This window comes from Propithecus coquereli, unplaced genomic scaffold, assembly GCF_000956105.1.
Source record: "Propithecus coquereli isolate 6110/MARCELLA unplaced genomic scaffold, Pcoq_1.0 Scaffold251, whole genome shotgun sequence".
In the NCBI taxonomy this organism is placed as follows: domain Eukaryota; kingdom Metazoa; phylum Chordata; class Mammalia; order Primates; family Indriidae; genus Propithecus; species Propithecus coquereli.
Window position 1 is genome coordinate 2,627,886 of NW_012148075.1, and position 19,800 is coordinate 2,647,685.

The window sequence follows — 19,800 nt, forward strand, 5'->3', positions numbered from 1 at the left end:
TTTTTGCCTTCCTCTAACACTTTCTCTACACACCAGCCAGGGTGGCTATTTTATTTATTTTAATCTAGAATAGTTTAATTACAATAAACAAAAAATTTTTATAAATTGTGGTAAAATAAACTTTTATCATAACAAAAGTAGTACATGTGCTGTAAAAATTACAGAAAAAGATAGGTAAAAATAAAGACAGTATTATAAAAATATACAATTCCACTTCCAAGGATTACAACTGCTAACACCTTAGGGTAAAAGCCTCCTAAATCATTTTTTTTTGTGTACATAAATACACATACATGCATTTTTTAACCAAAATGAGATATTGTAATATACATGCTGTTCTGTGACTTGCTCTTTTCAGTTAATGATCTCCACCTTTCCATGGCAATACACTTTCATCTTATCTAGTACTCAGTCCATCTATATTCAAATTTCTTCAATGGTCCTGAAAATGCATTTTATAGGTAGTTTGCTTAAACCAAGATCCAATCCACACTGTTATATCCCTTAATTTCCTTTCATAAAGCAGTTGATTTTTTTCGTGACAATAAATTGTTGAAGAGATAGGCCAGTTACACAGCAGAATGTTTCATCTAGATTTGTTTGCTTACTTCTCATAGTATCACTTACTTTTTCGTCTATCTGCTGTATTTCTTATAAATTGTGTGTTAGATGCAAAGGCCTGATAGATTCAAGTTAAATATTTTTTCCTGAAATATGATGATACTGTATACTTCATACTCTAAAGAAACAAAATATCAGATTGATCCATATGGTGGCCTTTTAAAAATGTAAATTGCTTACGTGTTATTTTTTTTTTTCTTTGTAATGTAAGACATTTATTTTGGTTACAATTTTAGTGTTTTAACACTGATCTATGATACAATGAACACTGAACTTGTTTTTTTGTTGTTAACCAATTTGTTACCTCCCCCTTTTCTGTCCAGAAAATTCATTCTTTCACAATCAAATTATCCTAAAATTTGGCAGGAAGTAAGAGGGAACAAAAGTTAAGCTTTCAACCAATCTGCTCTCTCAACTTGAGATGTCTCTATTTCCAATCAGGATAAAATCTTGACTTGGAAGGACCATCATTGTTGGCTCTTCAGTTATTTCTGACACCCGTTTTATGAAAAAGAAAATTTCCCGTGAGAAAAGCTCATATCTTTATATTTAAGGTCAGTGCTTATTTTGATTAAAACATTAGCCTCTTAACATTAACTTGCAGCACAAAAGGCACCAACATTCCCCGTTCTGAACCAGCCATCACCACGGGTGGGACATGTTATTTTTAAAAATGTAAATTGTAATGTAAATTATTTAAGTGTCATTTATAGCTTCCTTTGAATTTATTATACTAAACAAATTCTTTAGCTTGGACTACAAGGTTCTAATGATTTGATGCCTGCTTACTCTTTCAACTTATATTTTCTTCCCTTCTCTGTTTACTTTTAAAGTTCTTGTCACATTTTTCTTTTTTTTCCATTCACTGAACATGGGAAGTGCTGCCTCTCAGGGCATTTGCAAACTGTGTTGGTCTGGAGGCTCTCCCTTGCCTCTCTACCCCTGTCCGCTCTTCCCCTCTTCTAATGTCAAGCATCTTCTCAAACTGCAGGTGCTATTTTAAGTTCACTTTCTCGGAAAAAGCCTAGTTTAATTATTTTGTTTAAATTAGGTTCCTCCAAGGCACCTTAATATCCTAAATCCCAAGCACCCTGTTTTTTCCCTTATGATACTTCTTTTGTTTACTTTAGGTCTGTGTGCTTACCTGACTGTGACAGGCACAATGGCAGGGTCTTTACCTACTAGGTTTGCTGTGCACTCAGTACCTGTACACAGCGGCCCGTCAATGATAGCTGAATTAACTATCATAGGTCACAATAACCCTGGGGCTGTAAGGTCTTGGGGATTTAGGCGCAAACTCTCGCAGGTGGTAGTAACAGCAATACTTCAGCAGGGGGTTGTTCGAGTGGAGGAACAGTTATTCTTACATGAAAGTACTCGGTCCACCCACTGCGGCACTAAGTAAGGCAAGAATTCCAGATGCAGACAAAGCCAGGATCTTACAGCACAGCGCAGGGTGAGCTAGGCCCAGGTAACCCACGACGCCGTGACACCTTCACGTGACCGCGGACGGCGAAAGGGCCCCGCGCAGAGTGCGCCTGCGCCGCAGCTCCCGGAAGTGGCCGGACCCGAAGCGCAGGCCGAGCTCACGTCCGTCAGCCCGTCAGTCCGCCAGTCCGCCAGCGCGGTACCTCGAACGCCTTGGACCTCTTTGCCATCCCGCCGTCTATTCGACACGAACGGCGGCCGAGGCGCTTATCATGGCGACATTCATTTCGGTGCAGCTGAAAAAGACCTCGGAGGTGGACCTGGCCAAGCCTCTGGTGAAGTTCATCCAGCAGACGTACCCGAGCGGCGGGGAAGAGCAGGCCCAGTACTGCCGCGCGGCCGAGGAGCTGAGCAAGCTGCGCCGCGCCGCGGTCGGTCGTCCGCTGGACAAGCACGAAGGCGCACTTGAGACGCTCCTGAGGTGGGCGAGGGCCCGAGAGTGGGGAGGTTGTGTGCAGCCAGCCGCCCCTAGCCGTCCCCCTTGTTGCCTCCCTCCCTCCCTCCCTCAATCCGGTAACCTGGGCCGAGCCGCCCCGCCCAGCCCAGCCCTGGTTTGGCCTGGGCGTAGGTGTGGTCTGCATTCTTTCTCGGTGAGCAGGAAGGGCCTCACGGGCCCGCAGTGACCCTTGCGCGCTCGTCCTGCCTGTCCGCCCCAGCGCTTGGTTGGCCGAGGCTCCGTCGATCCAATACCTAGAAGGAACAGTCTGCCACGTACCGATGTCTCTTGCCACAATTACTCAGAACTAGTTTTCACTTTTTGAGTCTCTAACTGAAGCCTTCTCTCACTGTCTTATGACTTTCTTGGGCCAGATTTAAATTTCATAACAGTAGTTGCTTCAGGGAAGTGGGAAAATTGGGACACTGGACCATATATCGGCTTTTTACTTATTACATTGTCCACTTGAAATGGACCATCTTCCTAAGTTCAAAGTAATCAAACGACAGTTGTAGAATTCGGAAAATTAGGAGCTACAATTATTTGAAATAAAACTTGAGTGACGAAATAGAACGTTCAAAGTAGGTTGCTTAAAATCAGTTTGTTCACAAACAGGTATGCACATAATGGAGTAAATTTGTTATTTTAGCAAATGTTTGTTGAACTCATGCTGTATTTAATGAGGGTACCTTTTGAACCCTCAAAAGACTATTGGGCTGGATCATTAGTCTGATACTTAAGTATTTTTCTTTTGGGTTAACCTAGGAATATTTAGCCATTCTTTGGAATTAACATATTTGAAAAAAATTCAGAGCAATTTTTCTTCTCTTTTCTTTTCTTTTTTTTTTTGAGGCAGAGTCTCACTCTGTTGCCCAGGCTAGAGTTCAGTGTTGTGTTTAAATTACTGTCTAGGTGTTCTATTAAAATTGCCTAAAATATACATTTATGTGTATGATACTAATGAGAATGAATTCTGAAAAACTCATTTGTGGTGGATATGTTGGTGCATACCTTTAATCCCAGCTATTTGGGAGGCTGAGACAGGAGGATTGCTTGAGCCCAGGAATTCAAGACAGCCTGGGCCACATAGACTCTGTCTCAAAAAAAAAAAAACCTCCCCAAAACTTATTTGTATGGTACTATATCCTTATAGAGTGGCTTTAAACTAAAAGTTGATTAGAAGAGCCTTGGCAATTGGTGATCTAGGGTGATCAGATGGGAACTCTGCTGGTTTTTTGTTTTGTTTTGTTTTGGAAACTCCAGATACCAGCACGGTGTTGTTTCTTTTGTCGTTATCAGTTTCTTTAGAGAGAGAGCTTCTTGTCTCCTTCCATGAAAATGTCTGGTTATCAGCTCCTGAAATTTGATCTGGGGGAATGGAGGTTGGGAATCTCACAGTCAGGTATGCAATCTTTCATATGATCTGTTTTTGGTATGGCACCTGTATTAGGGTTAGGTTTATGTCTATGTGGTAGATAAAATTATCAGTGAGTGAGTTAGGATTTTATTCTTGTGTGAAAAGTTGGCAGGTAGGTAGTTCTGGTAGTTCAAGGGTGTGAAGTTCATTGGGGCCTCAGACTCCTTCCAGATTTCTGCTCTGTAAATCCTAAAGTATGGTTCTTGTTCTCAGGTCAGGTTGCAATCATACTTAAATTCCAGACAATGGGGTGGAGGAAGGGAGAAAGGCAGAGGGCTCAGCCTTCAGGATGTTTCCTGGAAACTGTTCCACAACACCTGGCTCATATTTTATTGGCCATTAGGTATGTTTGCATCTCCTAGAAGAGATACTAGGAAAAAGAGTTTTTTTTTTTTTTTTTTTTTTGAGACAGAGTCTCGCTTTGTTGCCCTGGCTAAAGTGAGTGCTGTGGCTGGTCTCCAACTCCTGACCTTGAGCGATCCACCCCCGCCTTGGCCTCCCAGAGTGCTAGGATTACAGGCGTGAGCCACCGCACCCAGCCGGAAAAAGAGTTTTTATTATGGGCAGCCATATACCCAGCTAAAAATCTGGAGTTTTGTTAGTAAGGAAGAAGGGTAGAACTGATAATGATGTAGGCAACTAGCACTCCCAAGCCTTTCCTTGTTCATGCCTATCTTCTCTACTTGGTAGTACTCGATCCCCACCTTAGCTGTGCTTCATATCCCTAACATTATTCTACCCTCCTTAGAGTAGAGGATATGGGAAGCCTGATGATTTCTTTCAAGGTGTTCAGCCACACCCTCTCTTTCCAGCCTCAAATTGAACTATCTTTAGAGGTACCTCATACTTCTTTTTTTTTTTTGTTTTTGAGACAGAGTCTCACTCTGTTTGTTGCCCAGGCTAGAGTGCTGTGGCGTCAGCTTAGCTCACAGCAACCTCAAACTCCTGGGCTGAAGCGATCCTCCTGCCTCAGCCTCCCGAGTAGCCCGGACTATAGGCATGTGCCACCATGTCCGGCTAATTTTTTTCTATATATATTTTTAGTTGTCCAACTAATTTCTTTCTACTTTTAGTAGAGACGAGGTTTCGCTCTTCCTCAGGCTGGTCTCAACTCCTGAGCTCAAACAATCCGCCCGCCTCTGCCTCCCGGAGTGCTAGGATTACAGGCATGAGCCACCGCGCCCAGCCTACCTCATACTTCTTAATTCAGATCTTTTTGTGGCTTCTCTGGTTTGGCCTTGACTTTGTTGTTTCCTTTCCCTCTAAGGCAGTTAGCTTTTAGCTTTTTCTTTTTCATTCATTCATTTTACACCTTTTAGAAAATCTTGTTGACACCTCTGTATGCTGTATCTCCTTTCCCATTCTCTTTGTCCATGTGCATTTACATCTTTTACATTTTTTTTTCCTCTTTGGTGCTTGAAACAACAAATTTATTCTTTTTAATTATTTTTTTTAATAGAGACAGGGTCTTGCTCTGTTGCCCAGGCTAGAGTACAATGATGTGCTCATACTTCGCTGCAGCCTCGAAGCCTGTGCTCGAGCGATCCTCCAGTCTCAGCCTCCCAAGTAGCTGGGTGCATCATCATGCCTGGCTAATTAAAAAACATACAAAAAAACTTTTTTTGTAGAGAAGGGATCTTGCTATGTTGCCCAGGCTGGTCTAGAACTCCTGGCCTCAAGTGATCCTCCTGCGTCAGCCTCCCAAAGTGCTGGGATTACCGGCATGAACCACCATGCACAGCCTATAAATTTATTCTCATAGTTCTGGAGGCCAGAAGTCCAATATCAGTTTCAGAGTGTCTGCAGGGCCATGCTCCTGCCAGAGGCTCTGGGGAAGAATCTCTCCTTGCCTCTTCCACCTTCGGGTGGCTGCCAGCATTCCTTTGCTGTGGCTTCATCACCCCATTCTCTGCCTCTGTGGTCACACTGCCTTCTCCTCTTCTATGTGGTAGTATCTTCCTTAGCTTTTCTCTATAAGAATACTTATGGCTACATTTAGGACCCATCCAGATTACCCAGGATAATGTCTCCATCTCAAGATCCTTAACTTAATCACATCCTTTACCACAGAAAGCAGTATTCCCAGGTTCCAGGGATGTCTTTTGGTAGGCCGTAATTCAGCCTACCACAGTTTCTGAAGTGCTTGAAGTCACTTCTGGTTAGAGAAGGAGGGACTAATGAAGTCAAATGTTTAGAGATCAAGGTGGAAAGCAGTACTGTGAAAGTAATTTAAAAAATACCATTTAGTAAATTAAATGTTAAAAAAGTAAAAATAAAATAAACTTTCAAAAGTAGATTTTCAAAATTTCTAGGAAAGGTAGGCTAAGGGATGAAATAATGCAGGAGACTAGGCTACGTGGACTCCAAACAAATCCTCCTAGATGTTAAAGTAAAAGTCAATGCTTAAAAGCACTTCTATATTCACACCTTGTATAGTAGCCACTAAAATGCACAGTGTGTCAAATGTCAGTGGCTGGGCGTGGGCCATTCAGCTGTGGTAGTACATAGATGGGAGGGATAGCGAGAAGGACAATAGGTACAGGTGTGTCCCAGCAACTGTGGTGGGGAGAATAATAAGGAAGCAGGAGTGACACTGAAGGAAAAGTAGAGACCAGCCCCAAGAACTCTAAGAATGGGTAAGATTTAGAGGTCCAGGCAGGCTGTTGGCATCAGGACAGTATCTCAGAAAGCAGTTAAACTTCGGGCTCTAGATTGGAGTTCTGGGGCAGGACTATGTCACTGAAAGGGAATCCTAGATCCCAGAATACTGGGATAAGTAGCCAAGAGCGGAACTTAGGTCCTAAGGAACAAGGCAGAAATGTAGTTATCAGTACTGGGGTCCAATATAGATACATCTTTTACATTTTTAAATTCTTTTTTTAGGCGGATTTTGGGAAGGAGCAAAGAAGGACATTTATTCAGATTTCTTTGTTGAAGTGGAAGAGGAGGGTGTCTGCATTTTCAGCTGTCCATAATGTTTGTAACAATTTACATTCCCATCAGCAGGTATATGTGAGGTTTTTAGTCCTCCACTTGCTTGCTAATACTCACTGATTAATAATTTAAATTAGTGCTTTTTGCTAAACTGATGGGTGAGAGATGATAGCTTGTTTTAGTTTGCATTGCCCTCATTTTGTTGAGGTTGAGCATTTTATGTTTATCGGTCACTTAGTTTCTTTTGCTGTGATTGCCTGCTCTTTTCTTTTGCCCATTTTCTATTGGGTTGTTTTTTTCCTTATTGATTTGTAGGAGTTATTTGCGTTTTCTGGATATTTATCCTTTTTCCATTATGTATGTTGCAAGAATCTTCTAATGTGTTTCTTTTCTCTCAACTATGTTTATGGTATCTTTTGTCACACTGAAGTTTTTGCAAAATATTTTTGCCTCCTAATAATTTGTAGTTAAGATTTTTTTCTTATTCCTAATGTTGTACATGTGTTATGTGCGATTTTCTCCCATCAGATTTGCTAAAGGTTTGCAGCCACCTTTTTCTTAAAACCAAGCCTTTCTGGTTTATTTTCTGCTTTTTTCATTCCTTTCTTCTATTTTCTTTTTTTTTTTTTTTTTTTTTGAGACAGAGTCTCACTCTGTTGCCTGGGCTAGAGTGCCGTGGCTTCAGCCTAGCTCACAGCAACCTCAAACTCCTGGGCTCAAGCGATCCTCCTACCTCAGCCTCCCGAGTAGCTGGGACTACAGGCATGTGCCACCATGCCCGGCTGATTTTTTCTATATATGTATTTTTAGTTGTCCGGATAATTTCTTTCTATTTTTAGTAGAGACGGGGGTCTCGCTCTTGCTCAGGCTTGTCTTGAACTCCTGAACTCCTGACCTTGAGCGATCCACCCACCTCGGCCTCCCAGAGTGCTAGGATTACAGGCGTGAGCCACCACGCCCTTCCCTTTCTTCTATTTTCTTTGTCCTCTTTTTCTGTCTTTTTATATTGAATGGTTTTCTATCTTTTTTGTTTTTTTAATATATTTATTTTAGAACTGTATGTTTTTTCTTAGTCTGCATTGGCTGCATCCTACTGGTTATGATATTTAGTATTCTTAGGGATATTACTTTTTAATAGTTTGCACTTTCAGTTTTATTTCCTTTAATCTAAGAGTTGTTTATGTAGATTTTGTGAAATTTAAACAGATTTATCTCTCATCCTTTTGTGGGTTAATATTTAGTTTGTTGCATTTAGCAGTATCTTTTTCATTTATATAATGAAGTTGATGAAACTAGTGTTGTAATTTCTGAAATATTTCCCAAGCACTAGTACTTTATAGATCAGGAAACAAAATATTGCTGTTCCATTTTACTTCACAGCTGTTGCTTACATTCTGATTGTTGGTTTAGGGGTGAAGATATTGTGATATTAGTGCCAATGATATTGCTACAATTTGTTAATCTAATACTAATGGAGAGTTTATGTGAGCCACACTATAGGAGACAGTATGGAGGATATAAAGATTATATTATGTTATTTTATACTTGGTCTCTGGTCTCAAGGAATATCTGTAGTTGCCAGACCTTTTTGGCTCAGTAATTTTACTCTGCATAGATGAATAAACATAAAAATTTACAGGAAGATTCAAAATCTGATTTGTTTTCTGTGTTTTGACTTTTCTGATGTTTAGTAAATAAAATAGCTTGCCAGGACTGTCATCATTCTGTGTAATCTACTGTGTTCTACTGTGTTTTACACAGGAGGTTTAAGTCCACACAGCTAACTTTGTGGCAAAACTAGGCTGAGGTCCTGACTGTTTGGCTAGTTACTTTCTACCATACTCTGCTGCAACAGTGCTTCATTAATGATCTGGAGTTGCATAGCTCTAAATGTAGATTAGAGCTGAGTAGGGTTGTGTGGATTAACCAAGTTCTTGATCTTTACACCTTTCCCTTAAATTTTTTTTTAAACTAAAATGACCTTTTTTTAAAAAAAAATTATTTATTTATTTTTTGAGACAGGATCTCGCTCTGTTGGCCAGGCTGGGATGCAGTGGTGTAATCACAGTTCACTGCAGCCTCCAACTCCTGGGCTCAAGTGGTCTTCTCGTCTCAGCCTCCCCAGTAGATAGAACTATAGATGCCCACCACCATGGCTGGCTAATTTTTAAAAATTTTTTTTGTGGAGATGAGGTCTCACTATGTTGCACGAACTGGTCTTTTTTTTTTTTTTTTTGAGACAAGGTCTTGCTTTGTTGCCCAGGCTAGAGTGTGATGGTGTGATCGCAGCTCACTGCACCCTCCAACTTCCAGCCTCAAGCGATTCTCCTGGCTTAGCATTCCGATTAGGTAGGACTACAGGCATATACTACCATGCCTAGCTAATTTTTTCTATTTTTTTAGAGATGGAGTCTTATTATGTTGCTCAGAGTAGGCTTGAACTCCTGGCCTCAAGCGATCCTTCCACCTTGGCCTCCCAGAGTGCTGGGATTATAGGTGTGAGCCACCATGCCTGGCCTAAAACTAAAATTTCAAATGGGAATTTGTCCTTTTATGTCTCTTTGTCATTTTCAAAGAAATGTATTTATTTCCTAGTTTTTATCCCCATGAGATTTTTAAATTGAGCTATTATATATTTGTGCCAAAGTGATTGAGTTTTATAAAATACTGTAGAACACTTCTACCTAGTTGCAAAATAATAATTGATAGCTACCATTTATCACACATGTACTGTCTGTATGTGTAGGGACTGTTTAAAGCATTTAATATACAGTATACCGTGTAATTTGTTCCTCAGGCTTGAAGGAGGTATATACCTTTACTTTAGGAAGAGTTTAGAGAGGTCGAATAACTTGTACATGGTCACACAGCCAGTAGTTGGGATTCAAACTCAGGGTTGTTTGTGAAAGCCTGAGCTCTGTCCACTATGGCATCATACCTTTTAATTATGTTTAGGATTTTATAGTTGTTAAAAATTTCACATATTTCTAAAATAGAATCTATAAAGATATTGATCCTTTGTAGCATTGTTTCCCATAATGGACTATTTTTTTTTTTTTGCCAACTCTGGCTTAGAATACTGGCTTTCCATTTTCCTACCTGTGGAAAACATGCAGCCTAGGTCTGCTTCCTTAGAGATACAGTCTAGGCTAGAGTCTGCTGATATAGTAAAGCCTATTTAAATGATGAAGAGGAGGGTGTGGCAGATTCTCTTGTTTCTGTGAGTTCTCTCTCTAGAGAGCTTTGATACTTGAGATCTATGCTCAGAACTGTAAGGGGTAATATATTGTGGAATTATATTGAAAGAGTAGCTCATTGTATTTGGTTCTTTAGGAACAGCACTTTGCTTTTTGCTTTTGGTAACCTCAGTTAGCAATAGCTGCTTTCTTTTGTAAAGCATTATTAGTTGGGTATCTCTTGTTTTGTCAGGGTTTGCTACATGCTGGTCAGACATTGTTGATATTCAGTGACTGACCTCCTGTTATGCTTTTATTTCAATTTCCATAACCTGTCTTAAGATAGCCATTTTTCTTTGAGGATTCTATTATATAGCTTCTAATCACTTAAATATAGAATATAAATGTGCTATTTCCCTATGCAACTCAGATTTTGTGAGTTGACATCAAAAACTTTGGAGTGAAGAGAATGGGTACAAAAAATTTAGTACATTCTGTTTAGCCATTCTTCTTTTTCTGACAAGTCACTTCATTTCCTGCTGCTTCCTTCCTTGCTTGCTTTATGACAACAGATGGCAACATAAGCCCTGCCTAACTGCCTGTTTTTGTATGGCCTATGGGTGCTTTTCCAGTGGGTTAGCATTGTGAGCTTAGAGACCTAGTTGAGGCATTTCCCTCTGCTCCGTTTTTTCTTTGCTTGCAGTTCCTGCCTCCCTGGCCTGCTATGCTTTACTGCTGCCCAGGCTTGCTCTGGTGCTGCCCACACGTTGGGTACTTTGCCTGGCAATGGTTTGCCACTAAATGGTGGAATCTCAGTCTGGGAATTGGTGACTCAGCAGATTACCTCCCCTCCAGCCAGCTGTGCCAGGTGCCCAAGTAGGAATGACTAGGCTCTCTTGGAGTAGGGATTCTCCATCAGATGGGCACTTTTCCTTAGGAGAATGTCTCTAGCTGATGGCACCTGGAGAATTGTACACCTAATGTGCTCACTGTTTGGGATGGCCCAACCCAGGCAAAAAGGATACAAGGCAGAGCAAGAGTTTTCTCTCTAGTTATGTAAGTACTTGCATACTTATTAAATACTTGATATTGCCCTTTTCCCAGCAGAGCCTAGAATATTGCTTTTCTGAAAAAGTTTGCCAATCCCTGCTCTATAGCCATATTGGCCTCCTTGCTGTGCCAGGCACACCTTTGGGCATGCTGTTGCCTTGCACCCTTTGCACTTACTTTTCTCTCCATATGGGCATGGTCTTGGATAGCTCCTGTTCATTCTCAAAACAGAGAATCCTAGGTTTTACTTTTTAGAGATAGAAAAAAAGTCTGTTTTTTTGAAAACTTTGAATTTTACTGATTCATTTGCTTAGGTGTAGCAACAAAACAGCAAATAGATCCAGTTTCTCCTCTCATGGAATTTAGAATCCTTTGAGAGAAGGACATTAAACATAATCCCACAAATAAATGGCATATGATAAAACCTATGAAGGAAATGTTCAGGGACCTAAAGTTATAAATGGAGAGGGAACTAACATAAAAAAGGAGTTAGATTGACTTTTATCACTTCTGCCACCAATGGACCATGTTGGTCCATGCTAGCATCATCTCTTGACTGGATTACTGCAGTAGCTTCCTAACTGATCTCTCTACCTCTGCCCTTGCACACCTGCAGTTGGTTTTCTACATAGCAACCATGGTGAATCTATGAAAACAACTTAGATCATATTATTCTTTTGTCCAACCCTTCTGATGGTTCACTCTGTCACACTATACAGTAAAAGCCTAAAGTCTTACAGTAATACTCAAGGCATCATTACTTCTTTGACTTCGTCTCCCACTATTTTCTCCTCTGCTCACTCTACGTCCATATTGGCCTCCTTACCTAACCAGTACATTCTTAGGTTCACTCTCGTCCCAGGATGTTGACACTTGCATTCCCTAGATCGGTAATGCTTTTTCCTCAGACATCTGCATGGCTCACTTTATCACCCATTCCATGTCTTCTCTATTCATGCTGTTTTAACATTTTTAAAACAAATTTTTCATGTAGTCAAATGACCATGTTATTTAAAACCACAGCCTTATCACCTCACCCCTGACATGCTCTTTATTCCTCTTACCTCTTTATTCTCCATAGCACTTCTCTATGATATCATAGATATTATTTATCTATTATACCCGCGGTCCCGAACCTTTTTGGCACCAGGGACTGGTTTCATGGAAGACAGTTCTTCCACGGATGAGGGGCAGCGTGCGGGGATGGTTTCGGGATGAATCAAGTGCATGACATTTATTGTGCAGTCAAACCTCTCTGCTAATGATAATCTGTATTTACAGCTGCTCCCCAGACTAGCATCACCACCTCAGCTCCACCTCAGATCATCAGGAATTAGATTCTCATAAGGAGTGCACAATCTAGATCCCTCACATGCACAGTTTGCAGTAGGGTTCACACTCCTATGAGACTAATGTTACTGCTGATCTGATGGGGTGGAGCTCAGGCAGTGATGCAAGCGATGGGGAGCTGCTGTGAATATACACGAAGCTTCACTTGCTCACCCACTGCTCACCTCCTGCTGTGTGGCCTGGTTCCTAACAGACCATGACTTGTACTAGTCCGTGGCCTGGGCCTGGGGGTTGGAGACCAGAGTATCATACCATAATTTTACTTCTTTATCTTGTTTGTCTTCCTCTCTGAAAGCTTCACAAGGGCACATTTTTAAATGTATGTTTACTGCTGAATTCCCAATGTCCTAAAATTGTGTTTGGTGGATAGTAAGCTCTTACTATGTATGTGTTGAATGAATGAATGAATGAGAAGTTTCTTTGAAGACATGTCAATCTAGACAAAAGTGGGAAATGGGAATGGGAAAGGTTTCCAGGTAGAGAGGGAAAAAAACGAAGACCCTGAGCTAGGAGAGCATATAATTTAGTGACAAGAATGTATGGTGAATATCCTGAGATGAGGCTGGAAAGTTGGATGATGGCCAGATAATGCAAGACCTTATCAAAATTTTTGGATGTAATTTTAAGTATAATGGGAATCCATTAAAGGGTTTCACTACTTAATACTTCAAAGTTTATTTCCTAAGTACAGGATATTGTCCTATGTAACCACAGTACAAAAATCAGGAAATTGAAATTGAAAATCAGGAAATTGATTCATTATTATCATTTGATCCATAGAATTAATTCAAATTCTGCTGATTTCTTCAATAATGTTATTTACAGGTTCAGGATCTAATCTAGGATCATGCATTTCATTTAGTTATGTCTCTTTAGTCTCCTTCAGTCTAGAACAATTTCTTAGTTTTCTCATCTTTCATGACCTTGACGTTTTTGAAGAATATAGGCTAGTTACTTTATAGAATGTCCTTCAATAAGGGTTTGTCTTACATTTTCTTGTGGTTTATGAGTTTTTGTATAGGAGTACCAGTGAAATGATGTGTTCTTTTTAGTGCATATCAGAAAAAGCAAAATGTTGATTTATCCTGTAGTGGTAATGTTAATTTTTATCACTTGGTTAAGATAATGTTTGCCAGGTTTCTTGACCTTATACTTAGTAAGTATGCTGTACTGATTAGTTAACTATTTTGTGGGGAGATATTTTGAGACTATGTAATATCCTGTTTCTCACCAAGCTTTCATTATTTTAGCATCCATTGATGAATCTTACCATAATCAGATATTATACTCTTAAAAGTACCAAATCCTGACTTTTTGAACTCCATCTACAATACAGAGCTTTCCCTATTAGATATTTATTTTATTTACTTCAGAATGGTGTTGTCATTTTCCTCAATGGATTACGATTTGTTACTGTTACTTATTTAACAAATTGGTTTTATACTTTGCTACTGGGAGCCCCTTAAAGCTATTTCCTGTGTCCTTTTGACATGTCCTCATCATTTTTTGAGTAGTTCCTTAACTTTCTGGCATAGCAAGATGTTTGAGGTTTGAATCTTGAATTTTCTCAGTCTCAGCCCTGAAGTCAGATATTTCTCTAAGGAGCACTGACTGGCTCCTTTTAATGCAGAACATTATTTGGGCACTAGATATGCTTATTGCTACTATGAGGTGTTATTGCTTCTAGGCCTTCTCAGCATATACTTTTAGGAAACACATCCATATTTATACCTGTTTTTGTTTCTCTCAACTACGTTAAAAAATGACTGTACACTGATGCCTCCAATCCCAGTCCAAAACTGCAAGGTTTATCGTAGCCTTCTGCCTTCCCATATTTATAATTCTTTTCTTTGACAGTGAGAAACCCTGCTCCCATTATCTTCAATGTATTTATTTACTTAATTGCCCTGTTCTTCTTGTTTGTAACCAAACTCATAGTCAGGCCAGCCAGAAGCTTGGTCTCAGACATGTTTTCCTCCGCTCCCTCTGAAAACTTGCTCCCAGAAATAACCATGGGAAAGATAGTCCCAATGAAGGGGTGGGTGGTATAAGGGAGAAAGGAAAGGAGGAAAGATTAGAGGCCAATTAGAAAGCTTGACCCTAACCCTTTTCAGGGTCAGGCCCCTCCCTTTCTCACCAGACATGTTAGCTGAAAGCTCACCCTGATAAGGGTGAAGTGTCTTGTTTTATGTTTAGTCATCATTCTGGCTGCTGTGTGGAGAATAGATTGGACAGAATGAGAAAAGAGATGGGGAGATTGGCTAGGAAACTTTAAGATTAGTCCACATGAAAGAGTGGTAGCTTTGATGAGCCGTTTGGCAGTGGTGGAGATGGACAGAAGAGGACATACCTAAAACATATTTGAAACTTGGCAGACCTGTTTTAAATCAGCAGTTTACCAAAGATTTTAATTTGTCTAACCGATATAAATATAGATATCTTAGTAAGAAATAGTATTTTAAGAAATACATTGGTTTCCTGAGCGAATATTGGTTTATTTTTAGCCAGTAATAGTTCATAAATATTTTTCCGTGGTAGTAGGTATGAGTTTTTATTCAAAGTTTTATTTTTTATTTTGTTTATTTATTTTTTAGAGACAGGGTCTTGCTCTGTTGCCTGGGCTAGAGTGCAGTAGTGTCATCATAGCTCACCTCAACCTCAAACTCCTGGACTCAGGTGATCCTCCTGCCTCAGACTCCCGAGTAGCTAGGACTACAAGTGCACACCACGACACCTGACTAATTTTTCTGTTTTTTGTAGAGACAGGGTCTTGCTTGTGCTCAGGCTGGTCTTGAATTCCTAGCCTCAAGTGATCCTCCCACCTTGGCCTCCCAGAGTGCTGGGATTACAGGTGTGAGCCACTGCGCTCAGCCTATTTTTTATTTTTTTATTTTTACTTATTTTATTTTACATATTATTTATTTTAGAGATGGGATTTTGCTATGTTGCCCAGGTTGGTCTTGAACTCCTGGGCTCAAGAGGTCCTCCCACCTTGGCCTCCCGAGTAGCTGGGACTATAGATGTGCACTACCGTGCCCAGCTGGTTATAGTTTTTTCATTGCATATATTTTAGCTCCTGGTTTACACGTTAAAGGACTATGTTTATTAACTTTAAAATAGCTGATTGATTTGTGGGCCACTCAAAGTAAGCATTAATAATTTTTATATACTCTTAAATTAGTTATATTAACAAATGCATGTGATATTTAGCACTGATAATTATTAATTTTGCTTTGTTTTTTAGATATTATGATCAGATTTGTTCCATTGAACCCAAATTTCCGTTTTCTGAAAATCAGGTAAGTCATTAATTTTGTTTTAAGGTTATGTGGTACTGGCAAGTCACCCATTTTCTTCCACTAATAGTATCATTTTATTAAAATAAGTTATGCTTCTTCACTGCCTTTAGGTGTTTATGAGATAGTTTTATATAAGTTAGAAGCTTTTAGGTCAGTCTCATAGAATCTATGTCCTTCTGAAAGAGAAAGAGTCTCCTGGAATTCTATTCTCTCTGAAATTCAGACTTGTGGGGCTCATATAGGGCATTGGACTGCATTTTGTTTTGGACTGCACTTTATATCAGTAGGATCTTTTGACTGATTAATCTGCTATGTCCTTCCCCTTGACTTTTACAGAATTAAGGAAACTGCATAATTCAGGAAATACTAGTCTTAGTTTATGTGCTTTAAAAATTATTGGCACAAATTACATTTGCATTTAAAAGTTGCAAATGCTGTTATGATTGGATGTTACACTGTAAGAATGTCATTTTTATTTTCGGTTAAAGGCTAGATGTTGAAAATGCTGAGAATTTCTTACAGTTTTATTTTGGAGACTTGATAAAAATTTTGAAATTGTGTGATACTTTTAAATTAAAAAATATTATAATTAAAGTACTTTAAACATTCTCGTACTAAAGTTTTTACAGGTCAAATAATTACATGTTGAGATTTGCTTTTAAGTATACCAGGAAGCCGGGCGCAGTGGCTCATGCCTGTAATCCTAGCACTCTGGGAGGCCGAGGTGGGAGGATTGCTTGAGCTCAGGAGTTTGAGAACAGCCTGAGCAAGAGTGAGACCCTGTCTCTACTAAAAATAGTAAAAATTAGCTGGGTGTGGTGGTACACACCTGTAGTCCCAGCTACTCGGGAGGCTGAGGCAAGAGAATTGCTTGAGCCCAGGAGTTTGAGGTTGTTGGGAGCTAGGCTGAAGCCACAGCCCTCTAGCCTGGGCAACAGAGTGAGATGCTTGTCTCAAAAAAAAAAAAAATACCGGGAAAAAAAGTATGTGTGAATGGCTAGGTGTGTGGGGGCAGAGGAAGTATAGGGGTAGATGAATCAAGAAGGACAAAAGGCTAAAGCTGCTGATGAGTAAGTAGGAGTCATTTTTTTTATTCTCTTTAGTTTTGTGTATGTTTGAAAATTTTCCTATTCCAGCATTAAAAAATTTTTATGTTGGACTGCAATAAATAATTTAAATGAGACTAAGTTCTTTTTAGCCTTCATATATGGTATATTTGTTTTAGAAGGAGAGATACAGTTTTTTTATACAGTAAAATTTTTATTCATGTATAACATACATAGGGAAAAGTGAAGAAACCATGTGTATAGCTTGCATCTTCCCAAAGTGAATATGCATGTATAACCACCACCCAGATCAAGAAATAAAATATTATCTCATCCTATCCCCCTGAAGTAAACATTCTCCTACTTTTGTCATCGTGGAATAGTTGTTTTTAATCTTCTAGAGTATCTATAGTATTTACTTTATTTATTGCCTTTGCTTCTCTTGGCTTATTTTATAAGCATTTTATTAACTTGTTCTGTTAAAGCCATTTTGTGTCTGTGAAGATGAATAAGATGATATTTATGATTACTGAGGAAGAATGACCGTTTGAAATATCCCAGTGCCAGTGTTTTACTTCTTAAAAAAATAAAAATTTATGGTCTAGGAGAAGAAAGGAGTTTGTTAGACGAGATAATGTTTTAGATAGGTTGAGCTTTTGTCTTTTTCCTCATTGTGGATTTTTCTTCAAAAGAGACTTAATATTTAATGAGATCCAGGAAGGTAATATTATTTTCTATTTTCTCTCATTCTCTCCAGATCTGCTTGACATTTACCTGGAAGGATGCTTTTGATAAAGGTTCGCTTTTTGGAGGATCTGTGAAATTGGGTATGTAAAAATGATAGGAAACTTGGTCTAAATTACTTTGCATTGTTTTTGGTTTTTAAGTTTGCTCTCCTAATGACCCTTTGTAAATACTAAAATATTTTACATCTCATTTCCTTTTTAACTTCAACTTTCAATGCAATTTTGAAATATTTGTAGAGAGCCTATACCTTGCCAGGCACTGTCCTAGTTATAAAAATGAGTAAGATAGTTGTATTTAGTCTGGTTGGGAAAACAGTTCATCATTCTAAAATGTAATACAGTACTATATCAGCCTGTGAACGAACTCATGAGAACATAGATGAGGAAGAAGTTAATTCTACTTGTTGAAAGCAAGCAATGTTTGAGTTAGGCCTTGAGGGATGAATTTGTTTTTTCCAGGTAGAAAATAATATTGTAGGTACAACATCATAACCAAAGGTCAGAAGGGCAAAGGCTTTTTGATCTACTAGCCTGAGCAAGATAACCTCTCTGTGCCTTAATTTTCTTATCTGTGAAGTGGGGTTAATACTGTTTATCTCATTGGGATCTTAAGTGTATTAAATGAGTGAATATATATAAAGTCCTTAGAACAGTGCTCAATAAGTATTAGCAGCAATGAATAATAATGTATAATGTAATATAATATATATGATATATACATTATATATACTATGTAAGGCATACTTATATATATATACTTATATATGCCTTATATAGTATATATTACAGTATATCTTATATAATCCATATTAAGGTATACATAAACATTTTATATACCTAAGAGGTATAGATATATAGTATGTAGATATATAGTATATAGTACATACATATGACATATCTACATATATTTATTATATATCTATATCTCTTATATAAGGTGTGTATATATAAGACATGTGCTTATGTATAGGTGAGGATATGGAAATATTATATAATATTATCTAGTGTATATTATAATAATTATGGCTTGAAACCGTAGGTTGAATTAGGGATTATTGAGGGTGATGATATTGGAAAGTAGACTGTGAAGAGTTGTGAATATTATACTCCCGAATTTGTACTCTTTCCCTCTTATATATTAATAGCTAATGTTTATTGAGTGCTTATTCTACCCAGGCACTGTGGAAGGGGCTTTACGTATATTATCTTACGTGAATTCCCCCACAGCTTATTGAGGAAAGGCATTATTATTACCAGTTGAGCAAACTGGCTTAAAAAGATGAAGTGATTTTGTAAGGTCATATGGTTAGGATTTAATGAAGCTGGGATATGAATCCAGAAAGCCTAACTCCAGGGACTAGAGAGAAACAGACCAGTTAGGAGACTGATGAGAGAGGATAAGGTTAGACAAGGTAGTATATGTGGGTCAGAGGAGAAAAGATGGATTTGAGAGACATTTTAGAGGTGAAATTGACTGGATTTGCTGACTGTCAGTCTGAGGGAAGAGTAGGAATTGAGGGTTGATTCTGAGATTTATAACTTGGTTTGACCTGTTGGAAATGTTTATTCCTTTCAATAGACAGGGTTGAGTTGGACTTGTCTGTATGATGTCTGGGTAGAAATTTCTCTGGCATTTGGAAATAATGGATTAAAGCACAGAAAGGAAGAGATACAGATTTGGAAATAGTTATCATTAGGTAATAATAAATTTATCTATTCTGGCAGATAATAGACTGAGAAAAGTGTGAAAGCTGGAGCTAGGAAACATAATATTCAGGGGAAATAGAGGAAGAGGTTCTGGGAATGAGGCTGAAAAAAAGCTTTCAGATGTTACAGGAACCAGGGAAAAATAAAGACAAGGAAGTGAATGCCAGAAGAGTTTCAAAGGTGATACATAGTCCAATGGTTCCCAAACCTGGCTACATATTAGAATTACCTGGGGAAAAATGTTAATGATACTGATTTATCTTTAAAAATGAAGATACAGAATGCCAGATGTGATAGGAGGAAATTTCAGGATAGGGCACTAGAATTAGTAGCTTTGAAAATACCCCCAGGTGGGCCGGGCGCGGTGGCTCACACCTGTAATTCTAGCTCTCTGGGAGGCTGAGGCGGGCGGATCGTTCTGAGCTCGGGAGTTCGAGACCAGCCTGAGCAAGAGCGAGACCCCCGTCTCTACCAAAAATAGAAAGAAATTAATTGGACAGCTAAAAATATATATAGAAAAAATTAGCCGG

The 19,800-nt window shown here is 38.9% G+C and overlaps 1 protein-coding gene across 2 annotated transcripts in view; it reads left to right on the forward strand.

Annotated features, from left to right (window-relative positions):
• The first annotated feature begins 2,109 nt into the window (after positions 1–2,109).
• The window catches only part of PDCD6IP (programmed cell death 6 interacting protein), a 76,281-nt gene continuing 58,590 nt past the window's right edge, over positions 2,110–19,800 (forward strand). For both annotated transcript variants that reach the window (XM_012646876.1, XM_012646877.1), the window contains exons 1-3: positions 2,110–2,530; positions 15,717–15,771; positions 17,575–17,644. In XM_012646876.1, the coding sequence (XP_012502330.1) occupies positions 2,322–2,530; positions 15,717–15,771; positions 17,575–17,644 (334 nt within the window). In that variant the 5' untranslated portion in view covers positions 2,110–2,321. The remainder of the gene's footprint in view (positions 2,531–15,716; positions 15,772–17,574; positions 17,645–19,800) is intronic.